This window comes from Aspergillus pseudonomiae (genome assembly GCF_009193645.1).
Source record: "Aspergillus pseudonomiae strain CBS 119388 unplaced genomic scaffold BDV37scaffold_106, whole genome shotgun sequence".
In the NCBI taxonomy this organism is placed as follows: domain Eukaryota; kingdom Fungi; phylum Ascomycota; class Eurotiomycetes; order Eurotiales; family Aspergillaceae; genus Aspergillus; species Aspergillus pseudonomiae.
Window position 1 is genome coordinate 74,346 of NW_022476098.1, and position 25,278 is coordinate 99,623.

At 47.1% G+C, this 25,278-nt stretch overlaps 8 protein-coding genes and 1 non-coding gene across 9 annotated transcripts; all 9 read right to left on the reverse strand.

Annotated features, from left to right (window-relative positions):
- Positions 1 to 59: 59 nt before the first annotated feature.
- Positions 60 to 2,424, reverse strand: BDV37DRAFT_275645 (uncharacterized protein; the record flags this gene model as incomplete). Its single annotated transcript, XM_032085429.1, has 6 exons — positions 60 to 158; positions 857 to 942; positions 980 to 986; positions 1,294 to 1,988; positions 2,091 to 2,364; positions 2,395 to 2,424. The coding sequence occupies 6 exons, from the start codon at positions 2,422 to 2,424 to the stop codon at positions 60 to 62; spliced, it is 1,191 nt and encodes a 396-aa protein (XP_031936335.1).
- A 1,529-nt stretch (positions 2,425 to 3,953) lies between these two features.
- BDV37DRAFT_288012 (uncharacterized protein) lies at positions 3,954 to 5,041 on the reverse strand (the record flags this gene model as incomplete). Its single annotated transcript, XM_032088206.1, has 4 exons — positions 3,954 to 4,207; positions 4,271 to 4,617; positions 4,667 to 4,887; positions 4,937 to 5,041. 4 exons carry the CDS (start codon positions 5,039 to 5,041, stop codon positions 3,954 to 3,956), a joined length of 927 nt encoding a protein of 308 aa, XP_031936336.1.
- Positions 5,042 to 5,536: 495 nt separating this feature from the next.
- Positions 5,537 to 8,585, reverse strand: BDV37DRAFT_275647 (Zn(II)2Cys6 transcription factor; the record flags this gene model as incomplete). The annotated part of the gene is made up of 2 exons (XM_032085430.1): positions 5,537 to 6,883; positions 8,565 to 8,585. The coding sequence occupies 2 exons, from the start codon at positions 8,583 to 8,585 to the stop codon at positions 5,537 to 5,539; spliced, it is 1,368 nt and encodes a 455-aa protein (XP_031936337.1).
- On the reverse strand, positions 7,999 to 8,070 carry BDV37DRAFT_t207. The gene has a single exon. It is a non-coding gene; the product is annotated as a tRNA-Glu (tRNA).
- An 847-nt stretch (positions 8,586 to 9,432) lies between the features above and the next one.
- Positions 9,433 to 10,788, reverse strand: BDV37DRAFT_275649 (uncharacterized protein; the record flags this gene model as incomplete). Its single annotated transcript, XM_032085431.1, has 3 exons — positions 9,433 to 9,577; positions 10,216 to 10,460; positions 10,555 to 10,788. 3 exons carry the CDS (start codon positions 10,786 to 10,788, stop codon positions 9,433 to 9,435), a joined length of 624 nt encoding a protein of 207 aa, XP_031936338.1.
- Positions 10,789 to 13,372: 2,584 nt separating this feature from the next.
- Positions 13,373 to 14,759, reverse strand: BDV37DRAFT_288015 (uncharacterized protein; the record flags this gene model as incomplete). Its single annotated transcript, XM_032088207.1, has 2 exons — positions 13,373 to 14,285; positions 14,347 to 14,759. The coding sequence occupies 2 exons, from the start codon at positions 14,757 to 14,759 to the stop codon at positions 13,373 to 13,375; spliced, it is 1,326 nt and encodes a 441-aa protein (XP_031936339.1).
- A 2,484-nt stretch (positions 14,760 to 17,243) lies between these two features.
- Positions 17,244 to 18,527, reverse strand: BDV37DRAFT_290556 (uncharacterized protein; the record flags this gene model as incomplete). The annotated part of the gene is made up of 4 exons (XM_032088742.1): positions 17,244 to 17,287; positions 17,436 to 17,874; positions 18,030 to 18,203; positions 18,252 to 18,527. 4 exons carry the CDS (start codon positions 18,525 to 18,527, stop codon positions 17,244 to 17,246), a joined length of 933 nt encoding a protein of 310 aa, XP_031936340.1.
- Positions 18,528 to 18,938: 411 nt separating this feature from the next.
- Positions 18,939 to 21,320, reverse strand: BDV37DRAFT_275652 (Zn(II)2Cys6 transcription factor; the record flags this gene model as incomplete). Its single annotated transcript, XM_032085432.1, has 7 exons — positions 18,939 to 19,075; positions 19,220 to 19,476; positions 19,528 to 19,804; positions 19,871 to 20,078; positions 20,171 to 20,338; positions 20,408 to 20,746; positions 20,850 to 21,320. The coding sequence occupies 7 exons, from the start codon at positions 21,318 to 21,320 to the stop codon at positions 18,939 to 18,941; spliced, it is 1,857 nt and encodes a 618-aa protein (XP_031936341.1).
- Positions 21,321 to 22,359: 1,039 nt separating this feature from the next.
- On the reverse strand, positions 22,360 to 23,989 carry BDV37DRAFT_288017 (cytochrome P450; the record flags this gene model as incomplete). Its single annotated transcript, XM_032088208.1, has 6 exons — positions 22,360 to 22,548; positions 22,599 to 22,733; positions 22,815 to 23,012; positions 23,071 to 23,484; positions 23,553 to 23,622; positions 23,685 to 23,989. The coding sequence occupies 6 exons, from the start codon at positions 23,987 to 23,989 to the stop codon at positions 22,360 to 22,362; spliced, it is 1,311 nt and encodes a 436-aa protein (XP_031936342.1).
- Between the last annotated feature and the right edge of the window lie 1,289 nt (positions 23,990 to 25,278).

Consider the following 25,278-nt stretch of genomic DNA (forward strand, 5'->3'; position numbering starts at 1 on the left):
GCAGGATCACAGATATGTCCCACAATTTCATCACCCCGGACTATTGCGCAACGTAGTCACTACCCTGGTCGGACGCCGTCGGAACTTAAGAACACGAATCCTGGTGCTTCTGCTCGGAATGCCTTACACAGTGGCCCGAAATCATACAGTCCTTCATTCTGCGAGGCGTCGCGTACACCAAAGTATTTTGTCAGATGACACTAATCAGTACAGATTGCCTTAATACATGGGGGTTTTTCTAGATCCTTTTGCCCTTGCATTAGTCTCCTTGGGCGTTCGATATGCCGAGGCCATGTCAGCTGCTTGGAGAAATTCAGGTGCAATGGTCAAGACTCCCTTCGGTGAACAGCGGGATGCCACCCCTCTGGACGTATGATATAGTAAGCCCTAACTCCTAATTCTCGCCATTCAAACATTGACCACGCTGCCCGATTCCTACCATCCTTCTTCTATCGCTTACGCTTTGCGAACATTGGACTCAGATGGCAACCTTCTGACATATTGGTCACTCGATCTTGAGCTTGATCCAAGTAACTGAAATCTATCAGCCAGGAGATCTGTTTAATAATAGAATTGACTAGACAAGACTGATATTCCACTGAAACAAGCAACGAACATAGAACTCTCGCCGCTACATTAGAGCTGTAGCATGGTATGTGATTAGCTTAATAATCAACGCGAGCTGGATCGCTCCGATCAAGGCGGGTGACAAGGATCTTCTTCGATCGCATGTGGTTGTCTGGGCTTTCAAAAAGAAAAGAAAAGACTATATACAGTTCACATTATCATTCTATGTATGCCGAGTCGTTCACTTCTTACGCCACCACGGCCTGTACGGCTTGTCTATTCTGTGTACTGCCTCCCTCATATGTACATCGTACCTGTGTTTCTCGAAATTCCACCAGAGCGCCCAGCCTCCGAGAGTGATTGCAGTGAGCGGGACTGCCGTTGCCCAATAAATCCAAAATTGAGATGACACCGCCCGGCTGCCATCGGAAGGGGCACTTTTCCAGTCAAACATGTCCATGGAAAACAAAGTCTGTGTTTTGTACAGGAAATATTATTAATCAATCCTCTGCTGCACTACAAGAAATGAATACATACCGCAATAAATGTCCCCGGAAGAAATATAGTCGTGATAAATGCTAAGATCTTCATGGAGGTGCTATCTCTCCCAGTGGATGCGGCGAGGCGTGCATTGAGCCGATTGTCCGACTGGGCCACAAAGCTGTACAACTGGCAAAGAGTCAATGATAAGGACATCTTTGACTGTGAGAAGGGGTTCCATCCTACCACATCGAGCTGAAGCTCCATCCGCGCCTGAAGGCACAGCACATGTTCCTCGATAGATTTGGCCAGATATATATTGTGCTCAATTAGTTCATTGATTTGGTTATAGCGCGAATGCTGGCCGTGCCATTCCCCAGAAGCCTCATTCATGATGTTTAATAGAAACTGTGACGCCTCGTAGTTCCACTTCGGGGAGCGTCTTGTGAATAATATACTGGTTAGCTTCGAGTTAATGGAAACGGTGAGAAAGTGCGTCTGAGATCTATCAACCGGTATTCCCAGGTTCAGCATATCCGCATCTTTGGAGAGAGTTCTATTTGTCGGCACCCGAAAACGTGGTTGGTTCCTCCGGCCAACCATGGTCACCCCAAGATGTTCCTCGATCACCATGACCTGTTGGGTCAGAGACCCGGTACAGAATTGTTGTACTCGCTTGAGGTGATCGGTGATAAGGATACATGGCAATGTGAGAGGATTGTTCCACAACTCAGGAGACTCGGCAAGACTAGTCCGGATGGTTCTTCCGGGGACTTGGAATCTGAATGGCCGTTCGGAGCGATAGTCTTCCATTGATGGGAACAGATCGATGATATCCTCGCCCGCGAGGAGAGCTGTGGTCCATTGTGATGAAGTATCATGTGTGAGAGAAAGCATGTAATTAGCGATCTCATACTTCTGAGGCGCTTTGAGGATAATAGCTTCGTTCTATTAGCCATGCTCGTGGTACCCTTTCAAGACATACAGAGAAGGACAGCCCGACGTACATGTGCGATCTCCCTGTTGCCCAGTCCTAGAGTAACGCGAGAACATCCCACCATTTACCTCAAGCGCTGAAAGGGTGGCCGGATGAAGGGCAAGCATTGATTCCACTAAATTGTAGTCCTCCCGGGACATCCCGAGCGAGGTGCGCTCGAATAATGTGTAATTGCATATCAGTAATCTAATACCCCCAGTCGGCTGTTCAGAAAGGGGGTAGCTAGGGATTGAGAAGCTCCCCGTTTGTTGCAACCATTCTTTGAGTTGTAAGTTTTCCAGACATCCGTGGCGAAAGTTCCAGGATGTTACCTCATTTACCTAGTGAGTTCGATTAGTCGCGCAATCTACAACAGAGAACGGATGGTGTTTAGCAAACATTCGGGAAACTCCAGGCCTCGATAAATTGAAAACCTTTAGGGTCCCACTCGATGCTTCTCGCGATCTCATCTTTGTGGAACTGGAACATAGCTGTGAGCGATATCTATACGCTCGCCAGATGACATTTGCCAATTTTAAGGTGGCTATCAACCATTGGGTCAGTGCAACAAACTGTGAGGATAGCCAAATGAAACCGTCTAGAGGCAGTGCTCCTGAATTATTTGCATAAATCGGTGGCTGCTTTAGCGTCGCTGCTAACCAAACTTGTACTAGCTCGAAATATCATAAGCTTTGGTTTAGGGGCTACCTCACTTTCAACAGGTCTCATCAGTACTCCGTACAGAATTCCAGATTGTTCTTTCGACGTACATACAATAGCGGACAATAAAAGCCGTAGTTCACAGGTTTGGCGGAACGAGGGCTTACAGACATAGTATGGTTGTTGCTGACCCGCAGCGATGCTGAGGGGAATCAGAGGGGTCCAGGCAGGCAAACTCCGTTAATGCGTGCAGCCAGGGACGGCCATGAGACGGTTGTCAAGATTATAGTTGCTCAACAGGATGTGAGTGTAGACACAAAAGATGCCGAAGGACGAACGCCACTGTGGTGGGCAGTGCAGGCTGGGCATGAGACCATCGTCAAAGTGTTAGTTTTGAGAAGGGCGTTGCTATAGATGCCAAGAAAAGAAATGGACTGACGCCATTGATGATAACATCTAGTAAAGGACATGAAGGAATAGTAGGGGTGCTGCTTGACAAAGGTGCCGCCATGCAGGCGCAGGATCCGCAAGGTCGGACGCCATTACTACTTGCCGCCTGGAAAGGGCATGCTGAAGCAGTCAGGGTGCTGCTCGAGAGGGGTGCCGCCATTGAGATGCGGGATCAGGAAGGTTGGAAACCACTGCTGTGTGCTGCTTCTGGTGGTCATGAGGCTGTTGGCAAAGTGCTTCAACAGAACAGTGCGAATATCCAGGCGCGGAATCCAAGAGGCCTCAGTCCCCTTCTACATGGTGCTTCCTCAAAGCCACATGAAAGTTTTGTCAAGATGCTTCTCGCAAACGGAGCCAATATCGAAGCTCGGGATGGGCGATCTCAGACGGCACTGTTCTCGGCTGCTCGCGAGGGGCATATCGCCATTGTCCAGCTGCTTCTTCAACACCTTGCGGAGGCTGATGTTCGTAACTGGAATAGTCATACACCAATGGCAATGGCAAATGCAAATGGTCCAAAGGCGATCGTCAAGTTACTCCGCGAAAGGCGTGCTAGCCATATACTTAGTGTGAAAATCTGGCTTCCTTTTTGAGGCTTTTTCCTAGCCGCATAACGACAGTGATTTGGGGAACTCATAAAACCTATCTACAAAGCCCCATTATGTTATGTACCGTTTATGATAGTCTATGTAGGGATTTATAGCGAGCTCAGAACTAAAGATATTTATCGCTTTAGTAATTGTATCCTGAGCTAGATCTATCCAAATAACACGCATCGCACTATACCCCCAAATACCTGCCAGCAAAATAAAAGGCTAACTCATCCACTTTTCCAGTAGGTATTGAGCATCTCCTTAACCAAAAGAGGCTTGATATCGGGAAACCGTTCGTTCAAGCTACCAACCTTGGAAATGTGAGACTGGCCTTCGGCAGTAAACCGTTCAAAAATCGACGTAAAACACTGGAAGGCCTCCTTCGGGAAGCGATCGTACAAGGCCTTGTGAGCTGGCAGCTCAGTGATCTCGAACCTCTTCAGCTTCTCGATATCATCGTAATGGACCTCGAATTTAGACCCTACTTCTCAATTAGCAAGTTCTGCCTATAGATAGCAAGTTCGTGTATGGTATGGAGACTCACCACGAGCGTCCTCGGCTAGAGCAAGAAACTCATTCCAAGTGATTTCATCCCCGACGACACGGCTCTCCTCCTCCCAGTGCTCCAGGTCCAGCGATGCAATCACGAATCTGGCCATATCAAAAGAATAGGTCAAAGTGACGGGAACATTACCATCTCCCGGGATGGCGGCAACCTTGCTTTCAAGGTCGAATGCGGCCACATGCGGTTTCAGATACGACTTTAGGGCCGGTGTCGCGAAGTAGTCCATGAACATGCCGATATGGAAGACAGTCCATTCGAGTCCTGAGTTGCGAAGCGCTTCTAATCCGTCAAAATAGATCTTGAGCTGGGACAAAACCTCCAGGGCTCTAATACAAGTTAGTATTGTGATATGAGAGGAGAGGTCAGATAACTAACTCCTGGGGGTAAGGGATAGCATATCCATTTGCCACGAAGCGTTTCGTGGCCTGTGACCGTGCGGCTGCCTTGATCAGGTTCAGCTGAGCCGTTTCAAGTGAGCTCCCCTCAACAGATAGAGCGCATATGACTGTATGGATCTTGTTATCTTCAAGCAGGGAGACGAGTTGATCGATATCGTTGTAGTCAGCCACGAGAGTATTTGGGACTACGGTCGATGACTGTCTTGTGTCAGTTTCTTGGTTGATTGTCAGAACGGGGGACCTATACCTTTCGAGATAGGACGAATGCTTCATGTTTGGTAGAGGCTTGCAAGACCTCCAGAATAGTTCTTCCTACATCACCGGTACCACCAGCAATCGCAACGTTGACCATATTGTGGGTTGGTTTGTTGTCGAACGCGTAGAGCAAATAGGACATTCAGAGAAAGTGGGTTGCTAGAATGCATACTCAGCAGTGGAAATGTCAGTCTTTATATAGCTTTCTCTGTCTTACTCACCATGCATGTCCCCATACCCTTTTTCCAGGACATTGTTTGATGCAGCCAGGAGTATATGAGTGAGATGGTTGGCTCTCCAATAAGATTGAGCATTTCGGCTGTTGGATCCTCATCGCCCCACATCTTGATACGAAAATTTCCTATTTGGGACATGGTCTCTCGTCTGGCGTCTTCGACTTGGCCACGGATGCGCTCCTTCGAGGTTTCCATGATTCATTCTGGTTCTTCCATTAAAGTACCTCGGTGAAAGAAACGAGAAAATGTCTCATGGCCATCCGAGCAAAAGTTACGCATAGTGGTCCGCCTACTCATCACGAAAAGGTTAATTACATTGACAACGTAAACCGACAGGCTAAGACATACACAGCCAGCTACCCAGAAGGATTAGGTCGGACAAAAGTCGTCGGATCTCGAGCGACCTCTCTTATTCTGCCGTCTTCACTGCGGCCGAGCAGCCACGACACGCCTGCGTACTCATTCCGCGTGCGCGCGCTAATCCACCAACAAGTTTCTTCCTGGAATAACATCAACCACAGCATGAAAAGCAGCAGTGCCCTCTCATCTTTCTGGCGAAGCAGCACGCGATACGACTGCGGTACATGTGGGCCAAATGATAAATAGCTGTTGAGGTTGCCGAATCCCAAGCTCTTGATTCGGAAGGCTCGGGAAAGTAACACAAGCGGCATATAATACGGGTTATTGCCCGGGGTGCTATCTGCAGTGATGCAACAGATGTCGGCTAGTATTTGGGGTATCAGTTCCAAGTCTGAATAAGACGGAAGGTCATCGCTGATGACAAAGAGTGGATTGCACGATGTGTCGGCGTCGAGCTCTGTGTTCCAAACACTACCGTTAGGATTGCGACTCAGAATTTTGGACAAGTAGCCCATGCCTTGTTGTACCATGAACCAGTTGAGAGCATTGTCAATGGACGCGCTATCAGACATGAACAACCAGGACTTTGAAGGGTCAATCTCATTTGTTGCAAAAGATATCATATTGATTAGCAAGCATGTAGCAAATATAAAGTCCAGCTTTTGAGCTGCTATGCTAGCTTGTGCGAGCTCTTCATTTAGTAATCGTGTAGCGACCTGTGTGTGGAAAAGGTAGGCTCTTTCATGAAGGCGGCACGAAGGCTGAAGGTGCTGCAGCTGTCGAGCTGATAGTGCAAGGAGACTGTGCATGAGCGCCGGAGTAGCTGCACAGTTGGGCAAAACAAATCGATGGAATAATTGGCACCCTGGGTAAGATTGAAATGACGTGTCGATGCATCGGGCCAAGTGTTGTACTAGGTGTGTATTTGGTGTCAAGGCCGTGCCAGGGGTATCTACTTTTCTTGGTAATGGCTGTGGTGAACCATGATTCAGAATAATGTTGATAAGTGAGGACTTAAGGCCAGACTCAATGAGCCAGTCTGCACGTTCGAGTTCTGCTCGGTTGTCTAAAGACTGGTCACAAAGGACCATTCCTCGCAGACCATCATCGTCTCTAAGTCTACCAGAGGGCTTCTCATATATACAAACATCTTGGCGTTTGGAACATCTACCGCAGAACGGTCGAGCTTCATCGCACTTGACCCGGTCCCTTTTGCATGTCGAGCACCCATTGCGAGATTTGGTATGTGGCTTCCGTGGCTGTTTAGCGGGTGTGCCAGTCGTTGAAAGCTGCCGTTGAGCTCGTCGTTTAGGCGCAGAGTCCAATCGGAATCTTCCAAATATCTTTTGGCCCACAGTGCGCATCACGCTGGACGGTAGTTGGGAGTTTCTTAAAGTGTACTGGCACTGGCATAAAAGTGGATGTGGATGTTGGGAGTAGGGAGAGATGAGGATAGAGCGGGTGCGAGGCAGATGAGGTTTATATGTGGTTCACTAACTTATTCTCAACCGCAGAAATACCGGTATTACGTATACAGTCCGGTGCCTACTAGTACCCATGTTGATCCAGTCAGCCTACTCTCAGCGGTCACTTGGGGGCTGGATTAAATCTTATATCGCTCTTCGACACTCCGAATATTGTTTGCTTAACTTGAAACGTCTTGATGTTGCCATTCTTTCCAAGGGCCTGTGGCGAGCTACGCCGGAGAGCCACGCCAACATTAGATCTTGTAAATGACCATACTGTACAGCCCTCATGATCTGTATGGACACAAATATAACTTCTTGCATTACTAGTCCAATGGTTTCACCATACACCATATACCACCTGCACGGTAGGCGAGTGAACCTTAGCGCTGCTCCCGGCTCGCAACGTCTACTGAAGGCGAAGAGGTTGACGGTCGCAGGGGATTAATTCAGATGGATCCTTAGTGTTTCAAGGTGCTGGGAGAGGTGTGCCTGAGAACAGCGAGTTTCTGGCGGATGCAGAAGAATGCTACAACTTTACTAGAAAAAAATTGGAATCGGAGTAGTGAAACGGCTGTATACCGTCAATATATATATAGTGCTTGCTTCGATCTGTTGCAATAATAAAGTAGCCATTTATCCAGCTAGATAGTTACATAACCCCTAGTTAATACTTACGTTATATAGCCACTAGGTTATAAGATAAAAATGTGTTATTGTGCTAGATGGAACTTCTAGAAGTACACCTAAAGAAGGTGGTACGCAATATGGTAAATGATTATACATACCCACAAATGTCAACTTGAACAGCTGGGGCTTCTAACTAGTAAGCACTTTCGACATCGTTCCTTGAGTTCACCCAGGAGTATATTAAGTATTGAACCCAGAAATAGTATATTTAGGGTTAATTTAGACAGTATGTATTTTATTATTACAGATACTTCCACAGCAAAAATTAGTGGAGCGATTTTGGAAAAACAAAAAAAAAGTACTTCCGATGCGGGGAATCGAACCCCGAGCTGCTGTGTGAGAGACAGCGATGTTAGCCATTACACCACATCGGATGTTGTTGTAATGTGTCCAATACTTTACATATAACAGCGAGCAAACCCATTAAAATAAATTATGAAAGAGATTTTTGCCTGATATGGGATGGTTTGACAAAAATCTACACACCCCCACGTGACCCCACATTGGGCAACAATTGAATCGCACCACCAACCATCTTGTATACACTCTCTATTCTGGCGTCTTTCCTGCTCTGCACATGCAAGATGGTGGTAGTTCGACTTGGTCAGCTGTCTGACTTTACTCAGGCGCGATATGTCACCCATCTCTCCGACAAAAAGCGCTTGGTCTTGTTCCGCCTCCCCGTAATTGATCCGTCGAAGAAGGTAGATCGTGCGGCCAATGAAACCGATGATGGTTGGACTTATTACGCCATGGAGGCGGAATGCCCGCATGCAGGTGGCCCTATGCAGGACTCTCAGATCGATATCGAAGACTCGGCATACGTGGCCTCGTGCCCATGGCATGCGTATGATTTCAACGTAGAGACCGGCGAATCGAGTGTTGGCATTAAGGCTTGCACATTCCCGGTCAATGTCCGTGGCGAATACGTGACCTTGTTGTACAATACAGAGGACGGTTCCGAGGTCTCGCTGGTTAAACTCGAACCTGTCAGCGAAAAGTTCAAGTTGAAGGAAGGTCGAGGGTCTAAGAATAAGACCGCCCCGCAACCAGAAGTTTCGCCGGCTCAGCAGGTTGAGTCGGGTCCCGCTAAATATCTTGATGAAAATGCTACAGTGTGTGACTGGTGTGCTCATATTCTGAATACGGCCCACCCGGAACATAAGATTGAATTGACTCATCATTTGTTCTCTATGCTTACTGAGAAGGAAGCGTCGTCATCTCCCATGCCTCTCGGAAGAGGAACTGTTTCACCTCCCGCTCAACCTCCACGGGAAGGATTATCTGAGGTCCAACCCTGGGCAATACCAAGGGCCGGAAAAGGCGGTACATTGAAAAGCCGAATTGCCATGCTGCATGCGCTGGCCAATATTGAGCTGTGGGCCATCGATCTTGCCGTTGACATATGCATACGGTTTGCGACGTTCCAGACGGACTCAACATCACCCGGCGGCTCGCGGGAACTGCCTCGTGCGTTCTTTCATGACTGGCTTAAGGTGGCTAACGACGAAGCCAAACACTTCTCGCTACTGCGTGCGCGGATAGAAGAAATGGGTTCTTACTTTGGCGCACTCCCTGTTCATCACGGCCTCTGGGAATCGGCTACTATCACAGCTCATGATCTCAGGGCACGGATCAGTATTATTGCACTTGTACACGAAGCCCGAGGTCTTGATGTCAATCCAATGACTATTGACAAGTTCCGCAAGGCGGGTGATACTGAGAGTGTTCAGAGCTTAGAGATTATTCATAACGACGAAATCACTCACGTTACGACTGGCCACAGATGGTTGACCTGGATCTGTCAAGAGGAGGGTACTGATCCAGTCCACGTTTTCCGCAGTAACGTACGCAAGTACTTCCGGGGTTACATCAAGGAGCCTTTCAACGCGGAAGCTAGGGCACAAGCCGGCTTAGATGGACGTTATTATCAAAATCTGGAAGGAATACCCTTGGCTTAATTATCGTCAAGAACACGTGCCCTAGCTTTTCCGGCCCTGGGGAAATACCGCCCGGGAACTTCGGCTTCATCGGAGTTTTTCCTGCTTTTGCTGTGATTATTCGAGCAAATGGAGCAATGCGGCAATTGCGCATCCATGAGGAGTGCATTGCGAACTCTCCTGTCTAAAGCTGATTTATCGGGCCCAGAGAAGGATTCCAGACTGTTGGCATCCCTTGCATGACTGTCTCCCATTCCGGTAATTGCATGATCGCTTTTGCATATCTATGCAACTGGGGAGGGACCAAATCTTCAAGGTGGATGTCAATAAGTCTCGCTATAAATGCCACAATATGCGCGTCCAGCACCGTCGGGCCCGTTTTATCCCCAAATATCCACATCCCGCTGTGGTTGACTTTTTCGTATTCAACCACCACCTCACAGAACAGATGTCTCGCTTGGTCCGTCATGCCTTCTTCGTGTTCATTGTCTAAGTCAGGCTCTATTGGCTTTCTGTCGCTGAATAGCCAACCCTGTTACCATGGAATGTGAAAGTGCAGAACAATCGGGCCAAGCTTACCAGTCTCGTTTATGCTCTAGAGCGCGACGATGCTCAAGGGAGATATCAGTACGAGCCAGAATGTCATCTACTGCCGGATTTGGGTTATTGTCTGCTTGAATGCGGTGAAGCTGGGACAGTAGGCGTTGTATGGTTGTTCGATGGGTTTCCGGGATCAAGCTTGGATGTTGCTCGCAGACCCAATATGAGATGGATAAGCTATCTGTCAGAGGCGCCGGAATTGACTTGGCGGTTAAGGCTGGCACCTGCAGTGTAAATAAATCAGTACAATGCCCTCATAGCCAGGTCGACTCCTGTCTGTTCTATAAGGAGAACTGTATCTATTCCCTTCGACCTTACCTTCCCTCTTGGATTTACGTGCACAAGATAGTCCTCGCTTAAATTTTCATTCCGATGAAGGTTTACTAGGCGATATTTAATTCTACCTAATTCTCGAGATGATTGGGATTTGTTTCGCAGTGCCAATGCAATGGTAAACTGAACCATAATCGAATGGAGAGAAAAGGGAAAAATATAAAGACAGGGATCGGAGTCATCCCGACCTCGTAGTTTTTGGTAGAATCGCAGCAGCATGACGGAAATGGTGGAATCTGGGAGGTTGAACCGATTAGAATGAAGATCGTGGTTTTTTAACTTTCGCAATAGATTTAGTTCGTTAATTAAGGCTTGACTAATTCCGGTCAGCGCCGCAATGACGCCACATACCTTGGCCTATATACACTGTTTGGGATCACCAAATCAGGAGATTGCGCATCAGGTTCGATGGTGGGCTGAATCCGGAGTATATGTTCAGATAACTGGGAGCAGATTTGCAGGCATTCTTCGGTACTGGAGCGCTCTGCCTTGGTCAGATTTATTTCGGACGCATCCGTGGCAGACACGGATATACTCTGTCCCAGAATATACTCCAACTGTCCATCAATTTTCTCCAATAAAACCCTCAAAGCCATCTTTAGCACCTTTAATAAGCTCTTTGAAAGCATCAAGTTCTTCTGTTATCACGGCCGATCTCCAACTAAGTACACTGTCAGTGAAAAGGGAAATGGGGTACCAGGACAATAGAAGAGCAAATGTTGATTATAATAACATATCCACGTCTGTAAGAGCAATGTCGATAGTAGACTTATAACTTGACAAGAGCTGCCTAAAACCATCAATACCGTCGCCCATATAAGCCAGCTTCGCCCAACCACAAAAGCTAGTACGGTTAATTCCCGACTGCGAAGAGCATCGCAGAAGTATCTGCTTGAACTCCCTACAAGCACTACCGCATCGTTGCAAAGGTATCTCAAACACTAAAAGGTCAATCCTTACTTCTGTACGCACTGTATGAGTAAGTGAACCTAACTCAATATACAACGCCTCCAGCTCTTCTAGCAAGTTTTGGACGCGTTTTAAGAGGGACGTAAAGCTCTGCACTGTCTCATAAAGTGACTTGGAGCTTTGCGAGAGAAATGTAATCAATGTGAAGCGCTTACCTCTCAAGATGTGGACGTAGTGTGATACCAAGAACTGTTTAAGGCTTCTTCGACGTCGTAGAAAATGCCATCCTGTCCTCAATACATAATCTCTCTTCACTACCAATACAGCCCCACGAATCAAAAATGGCTGAAATAATTGGCCTCACACATCATTTCCCCTGAGGCCACTTCAATATCCCAAAAAATCCTTTCTTCGGTGACAGTAATTGGCGCTAGAAAAACCGATGCACAATATTATGTGAGTCGATTGGCTATCACGCTTTCTCGGTTATTAATAGCGGCATGGGTTGAGCATCGACATGAAAAGTAAGCCGAGTTTATTTTAAGATCACGATTAATAAACTTGTCCGGGCTGATTAGCTTTGAGGACGATAGATCTGGTCACTCGCTAAGTGCAGGTAATGCTGGTTTCGTTTTGACGATGTCGGCGCCTAGTCGATGCGTCGGAACGCCGATCAGTCCAGCGCCAGCGTTAAAAGCAACTCTGGCAATTAAGACGATAGATTAGTCGCGCAATCAACCGCCATGACTTACCACGGCTGATTGCCTTAAATTGGAGAAGGAAACGTTGAATTTCGCTCCTAGGCCATCATGGACTGAGCCCTTGTTTAAATTTCAGGGCCCTATCTTTATATGCTCCCGTCATTGGTTTCAAAAACGTAATTACTGGTCGGTGCTGAATTTCAAACGACCAACTACGCTAAATAAATTATTGACAAAAATTGTCCCATGATTCTGGCCGTCATTCTTGAGAGCGTATTGTGATTTAGATCGCACAATACGAAAGAAAAGCCATACTCTGCTTTCTGTTACCTCTAGCTAGTGCAGGCGAGACCAGATTCAAATGCTAAATCCTTGGCTGAAACATGGTGGTTAACTCTCACGTCTTGCATTGCTATATCCCCGCCTCCTGCTGGTGCATCCCTCGATAGATCACTCCAAGGAATGGAAGCGCCGCGGCAAATGGGATCCCATAGATTTGCGGTTTCTTTATGGCGTTCACCAACACTTAAAGAGGCCTACCTTGGCGCTCTCCTATATTTCTGAGCTAATGCTAGCCGATTTGTAGTTACGGGGCCGTTTATAATTGGCTACAAAGCTGCCATCAGATTTATTTGACCAGATGCTACACTTTCCCCTCTGAAAGTCTAAAGGCCCCAAAACACATGAATCGCTGGCATGAAGTGCAAAGGGGTCATCACGCTTCTTACTAAAATTACACATGACACATTTAGCACCAAACTTCAGGCCAGGAGGATGTTTTATAAGCTACTTTGGACCGCGGATTGAGCGCTGTACGTTGAGCGGTAAATAGACATATTTGTTAATCACAAGTGTTCCGAACACAACTATTCACAATGCACTGGACATTAAACAAAGTACGCTGCCATCAGCTATTGATTTAATACATGATAGATACCCACGGGGCAGAAGTGGGGGTGGCTGACGGAAGGCAGGAACGCTGGTTATGAGTCTCTGTTGGTAGCAAAAAGTATTCCATTCAAATGTACAAGGAAATTTCAGGGGGATGACTTTAACCGATTTCAAATTTCTCAGGAATATGAAAAAGAAAACCTAGAAGAACATGTTATACCCATGAAGAATCATAAAGCCCTTCTATTGTCGCAATCAACATTCTTGGACGGGCACCGAAGCCACCATTCATATAGTTCAACTCAATGAGTGCCGCTGGGAGGACTTGCTGATTTCTCGCGGTTGCCAAAGTGAAAATTATACTCAGAACCGGACCTATCATGGAAATAATCCGTTTGTCCCTCTTTAAACTCTTTCCCTGTACCTCGACGGGCTTGCGCCGGTGGCTGGAAAGCTTCTGAGTTGTCTTCTCCCTTGTGCTGTTCCGAGGTCTTTGGGCGGAGGAATACGGCTTGGATACTCTCGTTTGACATCTGACCAACTGCCTGATACGATTGATGGCCTGATTTAATGCGTTTGGCAGAGATGAGATCGTTGAGAGTGGTTACGATGACTTGTCGACTATGGTCGCCTGTAGTGATATCCTCAAAGTGATGGGTACGCGGCCCATTGGCAGCCTCTTCTGCTTGCTGACAGAATGCCAAAAGAGCTTCAGTATTCTTGTATTCTTCTTGAAAGCTCTGCTGCTTGGATGACTGTCCGTTATTTGGCTGTAAGAGACCAAGCGGCGCAGCCTGAACATTCTTGCTGAATCCATATAGATGCTGAAGCAACCGCAATCTCCAACTGGTAACTTCTTTGTATGTTGAATTAAGTCCTTCTGCGTTGATCAGCCAGGACAGATTGGGTGTCGCGGATGAGTAGGGTTGATGAGAATCATTCAAGGTAAGCTCCGACTCTCCTAAAAGATTCGCCCGAGTCTGAGTTATGAAAGCTAGGAACTGGTGACATATATCAAGGCTCTTTTGTGTGCTGTTCCTCTCCTCTTCCATCTGCTGAAGCTCGACTGCATCCATTACAGATGCCACGGAGGTCTCAGAGCTAGACAGTAGCATTGCCTGGATGTCTTGCAGATGATTCTCCAGGTCATATTTTGTATTCTCGATGAGTTCTTTGTACTCTTGAAGAACACCCTTTGTTGCCTCTGTCGTGCGCCTTCGTGGAGGAAAGTTAGAATATTCTGGAAGAAAAGCAGCTGAGTTGGACAGGAACTCACAAATTCGCGTGTGCAAGAGCAATTATAATTGTTGATTTGTAACCCGCCAACATGTCTTTGAACCCAGAGATATCTTGTCCCATATATTTCAATCTCAACCAATCTCTTCGACTGGCCCGATATTCGGTGGAATGTTGAATACATTCTTTAATGAGCACATCGAATTCCCCGCACGCATTGCTACATCTCGTAAGAGGTTCTTGCAGTGCTGTAAGATCCACGTCAAGATTGCCAATGGACTCTTTCAGCGTTTCAAGTACTTCCAGGAGATCTTGCAACTCCGTTCGAAGTTCACGAATCATCCTGTCTCGTGAATGAAGTCCTCGGACAGTTTGATAAAGGATGAAGGAGGATTGAAGAGCCAGGCCCACAAAGGTGGTGATTCCAGAGGCAGCACCGATTGCTTCCGCCATAGTGAATCTGCCCTGTGTATGGGATTTGAGAAGAAAAGATCGGAATCTGTGGGCTGCGTTAGTTCCATGAAAGCGAAGAGCTAATGGTGCTTTATGTAGACGGTAGAAAGGACAAGACATTCAACTTCGGAGGAGTGCGCGCGGCTAGTAAGGCACAGAGATTGGATACCTACTTTAGGCTTGGGCCGCTCAGAATTTAGCTTTAACACTGTTATTGGAAGGCGATAGCATCCTTTACGCGTGCGCGCTGCCGGCAAAATAAGGTTTCAGCGACTCAGACATCGAGTTAGGACCATCCTCGGTAATTGGTGAAGAGAGCGGCATGAAGCGTGCATTGCTGGTCAGGGCGCTCGGGGTCTGCCAATTCTCTCTTAGTCAGCCTACTCCGGGCCCCCATTCCTTCGTCCTTGGGGTGTCGGCTTTGACTGCCTCAGGATTTAGTGTGAAGAGGTGGGGGCGAGTCACGCAGCTCTGACTCTCTCAGGGCCTCAGGGCAACTTATATATTCTTTAAAATCCCGAATCAGTCAGATCTTATACACGTGATTTTTTAGAAAAATTTTAAACTTAGTAAAATATAGATATAAAAATTCTAAAAATATATAAAAAAAATACTATTTGAGTAGATTGACATTGTGATTTCTGACCCGGATCGCTGATAGTGCGAGGTGCTTCGTCGAATGTAATCGACGCACTATGCCGATCCACTCCGTAGTGGTATAGCGCTAGATAGACCGCGAGCGACGGGTATAAGAAGGCGTTCCGGCCCCGAGCCTGGGAAACCTTGGGAGATCTCGCTCGGAACCCTACGTTTGCAACAATCACAATATTTTAATTTTTTTTTAAAAAAAAATCTTTTAAAATATATATATAGTGTTGATGTAGAATAAAAAAAATTAAATTCAATGAAAAATATATAAATGTTTATTTAGTCGGAACTTCTGAAACAATTAGAGTTATTAGGAGCTCTGTACTGCGGGGTTATATGATAGTAGCACTGGGCCTCTGGCTGTCTCTCAAGATCCTGATCCCCTCGCACTAAATCCAGAGGCAGTCGGAGCTGGTACCCCAACTATTGCTCATCTAAACCAACGTAGTTGTCATAAAACGGATGAGAGTCTGAACCCTCAACTATCTGTGACCTGTAGCTACTCAATTATCCATATTTGAACCTTCTAAACACGCAATACTTCTTCATTTAGTTCAGTAGTTAAAACATGGTCGTCAGAATCAATGGCTGTGGCGCGGACTTTTATATTTCCGACATCCGGTCAGCTTGGTTAATATGTTCCCTTGCGGGCAGAAAAGAAACATACGCTATGTTCTTACATGATGATCTCAACCTGCGTGCTTTCAATGCCAAGTCGGACAGTTGGTTTCTCCGTAGGAGCAATTAAATAGTAATTGAACGTCATCAATGTTACCATCAACTGTATTGAAGTGCCTCAGCTTTGTCCGTAGGGCTTGGGTCTCTGTCTCCTCTCCACCTTGTAGAATCTTAATCACCACCAGGAGCACATATCGATAATCATCTGCAGCCTTGATGGCGCTCTTAAAGGCATCTTTTCGACGCTTGTCTGTAGATGGATCGAATGTGCACGTGGAACCCGACCGGGAGCACATATCGCAAGCTATTGAACCATTGCACTTTTGCCTATTAGCGCTCTGACAATGTAAAGGACGTGATCCTGTCGCAATACTTACACGTGTTCGTTTCTTCTGACATTCCACACAGCCTACGCTTTGCCTTTTGGTCTTTTGGCCCACATCGGCCTTAGTTATGAGCTCCTGATCTGTGTTAGGAGCGGGGAGCAGAGGTCGAAGAGGCATGGAGGGTATTTGATATTTCATAGCATTCATTCTCAGCCTAACCCAGCGGCGGCCTTTTTATGATGAGTATGGATGTTTGCTCTCAAAAACAAAGAATGTCCTCCACCAAGCCAACAGTCCCCGTTACCTGCTAAAACGCAAGGTTAGTCGCACCAAGCTACCCAAGATGAAGGATGAGCACTGTTGGTGGTTTCCGTATCCCAGTGTACCTCTAGAAATCTCATAACTGTTTTCAGATAACTGTGAACCGATTGTGATCCCGATAAATGTAGCATTCAAGCTTTCGAATCGAAGAAAAACGATCAGGAGGCAATTATGAGCATCGTGATGTGAGATACGACGCTCCATAAAGCATCGGCTTCATCCAGAAGCAGGACGGCATTGACATGGCGATTTTGGAGAGGGCTTCGAGTTAGTTCTCCAGCACATGTGGGTCGGCAGAATCAACAATCATTCCACCGGCAGATATCTTGATTTGGTCAATAAGTTTACTCCAGGATTGTGGAACACTTACTGGACTAGAGAGGAAGTTTGAGCCACTCCACTGTGGCCTCAAGCGTAAAGGTCTTCCCTCGAAGTTCCTCGCAGCATAATACGTTGATGTGTACCTTAGCTTCCATACAGTGAAAGAGGCAGGGTCTTCGCAGGCTGTAAATCAATTCGCGTAATCTAGGGACTGCGGTTGATACTTGTCAAGATCTGGAAGGCGTGAATAAATAAGCTGTCAAGTATCTATCTATCCGAATGAATAACAAGAATGAAGGACAAAATAAATACTTAAACAGGTACGCGCCGGTATAACAGTAACTGCGTAATTAGTATTAAAAACGACGTGGTATACCATTACTAAGTCTAGGATAATAAGCAGAGCCCAACGCCCTAGCATAAACAATCTGATCGTGAATTGTCACCTCCTTAGTCAGATTTGCGACAAAGACCTGACCACCACCCAGATCGAACCGAGCAGTCAGACCCTCGTTGGCGGCAATACCACTGGTGGGTGGGTATGTGGCATTAGGACCCCACTGGCGCACTTCGACAGCCTTCTCAGCGCAATTGATGTGCATGAATCGGCCATTCTTGGAGATATAAGCATACACATGCTCGGTATCATTGTAGTCGAGGAGGTCATACCACACCAGCGAGTAGGGGCCCAGCCGTGCATGCCCCCAATCCCAATATTTAGGACTGGTAATAACAGATACGTCGCCCCAGTTCTTATCGTAGTATCCAATACCGTCGGCCACTTTAAATTCGGTACCGTTGATAGTGAGATCGATATCAGCCTAGGCATCGGGAACAACATTTAACCAGAAGATATGGCAAAAGAAGGGTATTGAGACCACCAACGTTTGGATTGCAGGGATAATAGGGTGGTGCGCGCTGCAGGTGTAGATAAGTTAGTGATTAACCTAATAATGATTATCAGGGAGTTCCTCACGGATTTCAACTTCAACGTGCCTCTCACCCCGATGTTGGGTGAGTTGAGCTTAATCACGTACTCGACGTTAGACTTCTCCAGGCTAGTACTGTGGAAGCTGGCTCCCGAGCCGAGCCAGTTTCCAGTAACCCCAATCTCATCATTGGTAATAACAGCGCCGCCGGATACCAAGGCCTCTCCGGAGAATTGGGTACCATTGTCGAAGGTGCCAGAGATTTAAACCATCAAAGAATGCGGGTTCGCAGCAAAATCACCCGTGTTAAAAAACACAATGTTAATAGCCACGCTAGTAGTTCTAGAAAAAGCGTCAAAATACCAAAAGTCAAACAAACTTCTATTCGCTGGCGTTGTCATCTTAAACCCGTCCAAATTACCGGGAACAGAAAGGCCCTCAACCTCCACACTGCTGTTGTGATAGACCGGAAAAATATATAAACGATTAGCTAGTACTAAAGCCAGCAAAAGCCGGGAAACAATAGCTACTCTAAGAGTCCCCATAGCTTATAGAATTGGAAGCTGCAAAAGATTACTTTAGAAGGCTGATAGAGCTATCAACAAGAGAAAATATATATACACCAAGCGACACATCACGCCCTTTTATAAACTTTATACTCAGGGGCATAGTAATCTTGGGAAATGGGGTATGATCGGAAATTGGTTTGATCTGCAGGAAACTGTCGATGAATCGCCGTGTTCATCGTACTCGTACCCGTACTCGTTAGACAATGTTAGCGACGTTTCACTCTGTCTCGTACCCTACATGATGGATTTTAGATGGATAAACACCTGTAAATGCGACCCTGCCCTATACTCACCTCTGCCACTTTACAACATCAACTGGCCCCAGTGACCCCACAGAGTTGATTGTCCTTCCGTAGTAAACATTTCGTTCCATTCATCGGTTTGGACTTATTGATAAGGAGCTCCGGCGGTACCCTGATCATGCCAATCTGTTTCCTTCAAAGCCTCTTGCAAGTATCCATTGCCTCGGGGGATAGTCGAACTCATTGTCTCGTTTCTGATGCTCGTATCTAAATCGTTGGCATCTGTTGGTAGTATGCTCTGAGAGTACGATCCTAGAAACGATTGACTTATTCCCGGTACTTCGGGCCAGGGATATTCCTTTACATCATTGGAAATCTCTAGAGAGAAATTGGGAGCTGTCGATGGCAACGAATCTTCTTCGGTACGATCTAGATCACTTGGAACTGTTCTTGAAGAACAGGCAAGATGTGTGCCGGCAACTGGGTCTTGCAAAGCCCTACCCGCGGTGAGTGACTGGTTTTCAAGTTGCTGTAAGCGCCTCTGCTTGACACATCGAATAAGGTTGCGCAATGGTTTGAAGAGCGGTTCTTTTGTAATAAATCTCGGAAGTAGATTAATAGCCCTTGTCACCACGCTCCATGCATGCTCTGCCATCGTATCAAATTGGGCGAGAGATAGCCGGCTTAATACCAAAACCAGTGGCTGCCACTGTATGAAGCCCTAGAATTGCCACGCCCAGCTTGCAGTTAGCATCTCGTTCATATAGTCAAGTACTTCGACCGACAAGAGAAATGCTTTGTCTGTCTCTAAGCTGCCTTGCTTAGGGCGCAAAGATGGTTGACGGATATGATGTAAGATGAGCTCATATCGCTTCACTGAAAGCACCACCAACTTTCGCGTGAAGCGGTACGCCGGTTGGTGGGATGGTACTGGTATAATAAACTCCTCCAATTCATCTCGAATGAATTTTGAAAGTTGATCAAGCTTTTCAAGAGTTTCGGCATCGGGCTCTTGACGACAAGGGTACATGGACAATGTTGCATCCTTGATCCTCTTGCCAACTCTCCAGATCTGACGCCTCAAAAGGCAGATTGTCATGTCTGTGTGTCCGCTCCTAGCTTTGGGCAAGTGTGACATTGCCAGGTAGATGTCAGTGTCGTTCAGGTTCGATGGTGGCTGCGTGTTGAAGATGGAGCCAGATATCGGTGTCTCTGCTACCTGTGCGTCCCCGGAAGAGAAATTGAGTATATTTATATAGCACCACACACGTCGACGTATTTCTGCCTCGAAAGGCGTTATACCTGGGAAATGAGATCCATCGCGGTGGAGACCGATTGCCACGGCTATCCTAAAGATGAGTCCGGATAGAGCCACACATATCTTTGCGACTCCTCCAAGCGGACCACAAGCGTGTATAGTAGAATTGCTTGAACAACAGATAGCTGCCGTGTGTTAATGAAGTCGGCTCGTGAAAGAGCATTCTCTGTACCCGAGCGAAAACGAGACATAAGGTCGTTCTTGTCACAGCGGAAGTAGATTTGTACCTGAGTCCCGAATCGTTCATTAGACCATAAAATCATAATTTAAAGGACCATCGTCGGTTCAGCATTTACCTCTTCACCTGTCAAAGAAGCAATGGCGGCAAATGCAATGGAAAACATCAGGGGCTCCATAAAGGACGGTAGAAGGTCGAAATTTCCACCAGAGTGTTGAACCATTTTAGAAACAGTTGGAACATGGACAATCTTGAAAAATGGGTCCACATTCTCTACGTAGGTCTGCCAGATAAAGAGCACCTGGGAAGCCAAAGGGCGAAATGTCTCGACTCCTGGCCCATCCATGGGGCGGTTACAAAAGATAAAGCTGGACGAACTAGTTGCGATGTTTCTGTGTGAGGGTGGAAAGCCTTCAAGAGGAGCAACACCGGGGTCGTTATCTTCCTCCTCGTTGGTCTTATCAAAGTAATCCTTTATCGCATCAAGCTTCACTCCAAAGGGTTAGAATTCTTTCTGATACCATGGGCTCTCATTTAAAGTGAGTAAGAAATCGTCTAACCTCGTGTTGTAGGCTTGCCCAGAAGGGATCCCCTACGTAGAGCTTTCCTTGTTCTTCGCCAACCATAACGCCCAGGGCTGACAGGTTGGTGGAGGACTCATGGCCAGAGAGCCCGGGCTCAATAGGGAGGTCGGTAGTATAGGGACCGTCCTTGTCTTCGTTTAACTCGTCGGAGCGGGAGATATCCACAGGTCCTTGATGCTTTTGACTTTGGCTATTTCTGGCCCTGGTGTGTAGGAGGTTGACTATGCTCTCTAGTTGATGTACACGTTCCATTAAGTCACTTCGTGTTTCAGCAGGAGCTGGCCGATTCAGCCTCACTCGCGGGGATTGCCGTAATATTCTACCAGTGGTGGGAAAGATGCATTCCTGATTGACTTTGATGCATTGGCAGCACGGACGGCGACGGTCACAGTGAACCTTGCGTTCCTTACAGCTGATACAGTTCCGCAGTGCCTGTGACATAGACATACTTGAGTATATTTTCCTGGGATAAAACTGGAGTCATGTTATCCATGTGACTGTTTAAAAGTGAAAGGATGGGTCCTCTTCGTGTCGCTCTGCTACGATTATAAAACCAACAGTGGCTCGCCATATGCCATCGGAAATGTCGTTGGGCTTTGGTTCGCCAGCTTTCAGGCCTACTAGCTAGATCGAGACACCACCAGTATTCGTTGAGTACTATCGTTACTCACAAGATCAACCAGCTATTTATGTCCGCGGGAGCTTCTTTTCCGGGGCCAAGATCGGCGCGATCTCTCTCCTAGTCTCAACTGGGAAGCTATACCCGCCGACTGAAACAAGGCAGGCTTCTATCTGCGTACCCAAGAGGCGTCCTGAGCCATGGGTTGACATGGAAATAGGTTTGGCCCGATTACGTCAAGTCCATTGGGTTTCCATAACGTAAATCTACGTATGAGATGCGCGCACAGCCTTGTCTACATTGATGGCCTGCCCATAGAAGGCATTCTTTAAGAACCTAATTTGACGCAGCCCAGGTAGGTATCTAATCTTTGGTTTCATGGTATCCTTACTTGTGTTATAAATTATTATAGATCTATCGTCCTTTAATTATATGTGTTTTGAAGTTCTCTAAGGCATTCAGGATCGGCCTATGTTCTCAGCTACCACCTCCAAAAGCGCAGCTTGTGGATCCGAACATGAGTTAGTTCGAGACGACCTACCAGATCAAAACTGGCATTGGCGACAAGTGCCTGCATTGTGGCAGATCGCCTCTTTTCGATGAACTATATACCTTCTTCATCATATCCTGAATACAACTACAAGAGCCCTGGAGCCCAAGTTCGAAACACTGACGCCAGCGGAAAGAATTGCAGATGTTTCCATTGAAGGGCACGTGTCTAGCATAAAACCAATTTGTGTCTCGAAATGAAAATGAGAAAAGACTGTTGGTGATGCATCGAGAGCATCTATAAGGTTTCTATACATGGCAGAGATTATCCATAGAACTCTCGATATGACGGGAGGGAGGCTTTAAAGCATCGCTCCCTTAATGCTTTCTCTCACGTAGCCTGATCTGAACATTGGTTTGTTTTACAAACCAGACATTGCTCGTCTCCAGCTTCATGTGTGGATTTGCTAGTTCAAAGTCAAACCGGCGTATGATGCGCGGGATAAGTTTAGACATTTCAAGTAGGGAGATATTTTTGCCGATACATGTTCTGGAGCCGTGGCCAAACTATTCTCCCCGTCAGAGACAACATTCCGCGTCAAGTGCAGTGGTCTTACCGGTAGCCAATATCTGTCCATTGCTTGCCCTTCCTCGGCTGAAACTAACCACCTCTCGGGTCTGAACTCATCGGCATCCTCGCCGAAAACAGACTTGTTGTGATGAGCTACCCATGGGTTAATCCCAATGACGGTCTATATATAGCTGTGCATTAATATGACGACGGTCTGACTTTCGCTGGAAGACCAAGGGGGGGGGGGGGGGGGGGGACTCACTCCTTCGGGGAAGTATCTACCGGCAATGGTAGCACCACCTTTAGGAACCACCCGAGACAGGGGAAGCCCTGTAGCAGGATGCAATCGGATACCCTCTTTGATTACTGCCTGTAGATACGGCATCCGGCCAGCCTCCGCAAAGGATACGGGATCTGAAACGTTGCCACTTTCATATAGTTCGTCGACTTCAGCCCGGAGCTTGGCACAGATGGGAGCCTTAGCGGCATGACTTGAACTAGAGGACTCTTTAACACACCTTCGTCATGGCCGTTGGGTTTTTCATAAGAGCCCAAAGGATACCAGTGAGACTGATACTCGTGGTGTCGCTACCGGCGACAACGTTCATTGCGCAGGTTCGGATGATATCGCCTTCGGACACGACATCGGGTTTCTGATCATGCAGTCTTAGCAGCTGGGGTAGCATTGCGTCAGACTTCAGTAGGTCATCAGACGATGTGAGTTTTGTTTTGTATTCCTGAATTTGTCTTGCCGCAAAGGCTGTCGCCCGGCTCAATCCACTCGGGCCTGAGATACTCCTTAACTTTGAGAAGGTGTAATGGAGCTCTGGATAAACGCCAACGCGAGCGGCATAAGTGAGGACATCATCTATAGCATGGACAAGGTCTATTGGGTCTTTGCCGGCATCTAGAAAGCCGAAACGTCGCCCCAGCTTGAAAGAGGAACATACAGATTAGCGCGCGAAGAGTTTTGGAGGTTGAAGGGCCGTCGGTAAAATACCGTGATCTCGCCAATTACGTCGAACGCATAGCATTGCATCCACCACTGCAGATCAATGATGTCTGCGTTGCTAGAGAGCACTCAGTACGTTCCATGTCTTGACATGTTTTCAGACGGAAAGAGGTCCCATACCGCGAGATTTCTTGGAACTTCTCGGTCAGTAGCTCCAGGCACCCATTCACGGCGGCTTCCATCTTCACCACGGAAGACACTGAATACAATGATGCGATCTTGCGCTTCTCAGTGTGATGGGCCTTTGGGTCTCTCACCGCGAAGATGCCGACTTTTTCGTCACCGATATTATGGCTTCCATCATACCAGGGGCCTTTGATGAACGATGTACCGGGTCCATACAGCGTCTTGACTGCGGTTGGATCGTCAATGGAATATTCGTTCGGCGCGATACGAACGATAGCCCCTGACGCACTGGTAAGCATCTTGTCCACGGCAATTGCCAATGCAAGGGCAACTCCTGACCATATTTGCGATGTAATTCAATGTTGGACCAGGGAAATCGACCGCGGTACACCTGAATGAAGTACCATAAGCGAGAGAAACGGGCCAGGAAAGGTCCAGGCACGGAACGTAGGGTTGGGATCACTGCTCGGATGAGCACCGGCAGCAAGACACAGCCTAATACGATGTGTACAAAAACTACCGCGCTCGAGGGCTCGTGGAGGATTGACATAGTTATATGATTTTAATCAAAAAGAGGGTTATGCAAATTGGTCATACACAGAACCACTGCTTATCGTTCCAGAGAGGGCTTGTGGCCGTTATTGTCATCCCGTTATATATCCTATGTCCATTGATCGAGCAACTTAACTGCTCAACTGACGGACCTGGTCGACAAAACTCCGTGAATCACCTTCCTGCCAGGCTCAATACTCCCGGACATGCGTACACCCACCGTTTCGGAGCCCGGAATCTTGCCCGGCTTCCGCCAGCGTCCATAAATGCGGTAGGATGCGAGGCATTTCCAAATCCTGACGAGATAGCGGCCTTCTTCATGGCTCCGCACCCGCTGAGTCATGTTCAGAGGATTGTTAGATGAAGTTGAGCCGTGATAATGACGGTGGAGTCTGGTTTGTTGCGTCTCGAAGAGTAGTCTCGGCGCTGCGTCATCGGAGCCTCAAGACTCGCCCGGAGGAATCCTGGCTTTACTGTATATGGTCACGAGAACACGATACCAAGTTTTATACTGTTTACCGTTATTGAAGTTTCATTAAGCCTTCGGAGGTCAGCGAAACGCCAGGCGTTGAACGTTCGCCCGAATTTAGTCGGCGGCGCTAGGAATCCAACGCTAACCCACAGCGGAAACATAAACCGCCAAAGTTAAAGCTAAATTGGTGATTCGATTGATTGGCAACCCTTAATCGGTTAGGAGCAGGGTCCTCGGCATAATGAGAATGACGATGAAGAGTACTGCTGAGGGGACCTCTGATGGTATACAGGAAAAGAATAGATATGGAGTCAAGACACTAAACCTCAGGGGCCAGGGTTCGCAAGAACTTTCTAAACAAGTAAAACTGATACGATGTTCCAGTTTGAATATTCTGAAGGATATCTAGATTGTAAGGCCCAGGGTTCATTATACCTTGTACAGGATATCGAGAATTCGAGACTCGGCTAGGTAACAGGATAGAAAGCATACATCATTACTAAAGTAGAGAATATTCCGCAGCTGTAGCACTATCACAATGTCTTTTCAGTCTATCCGCCTGTC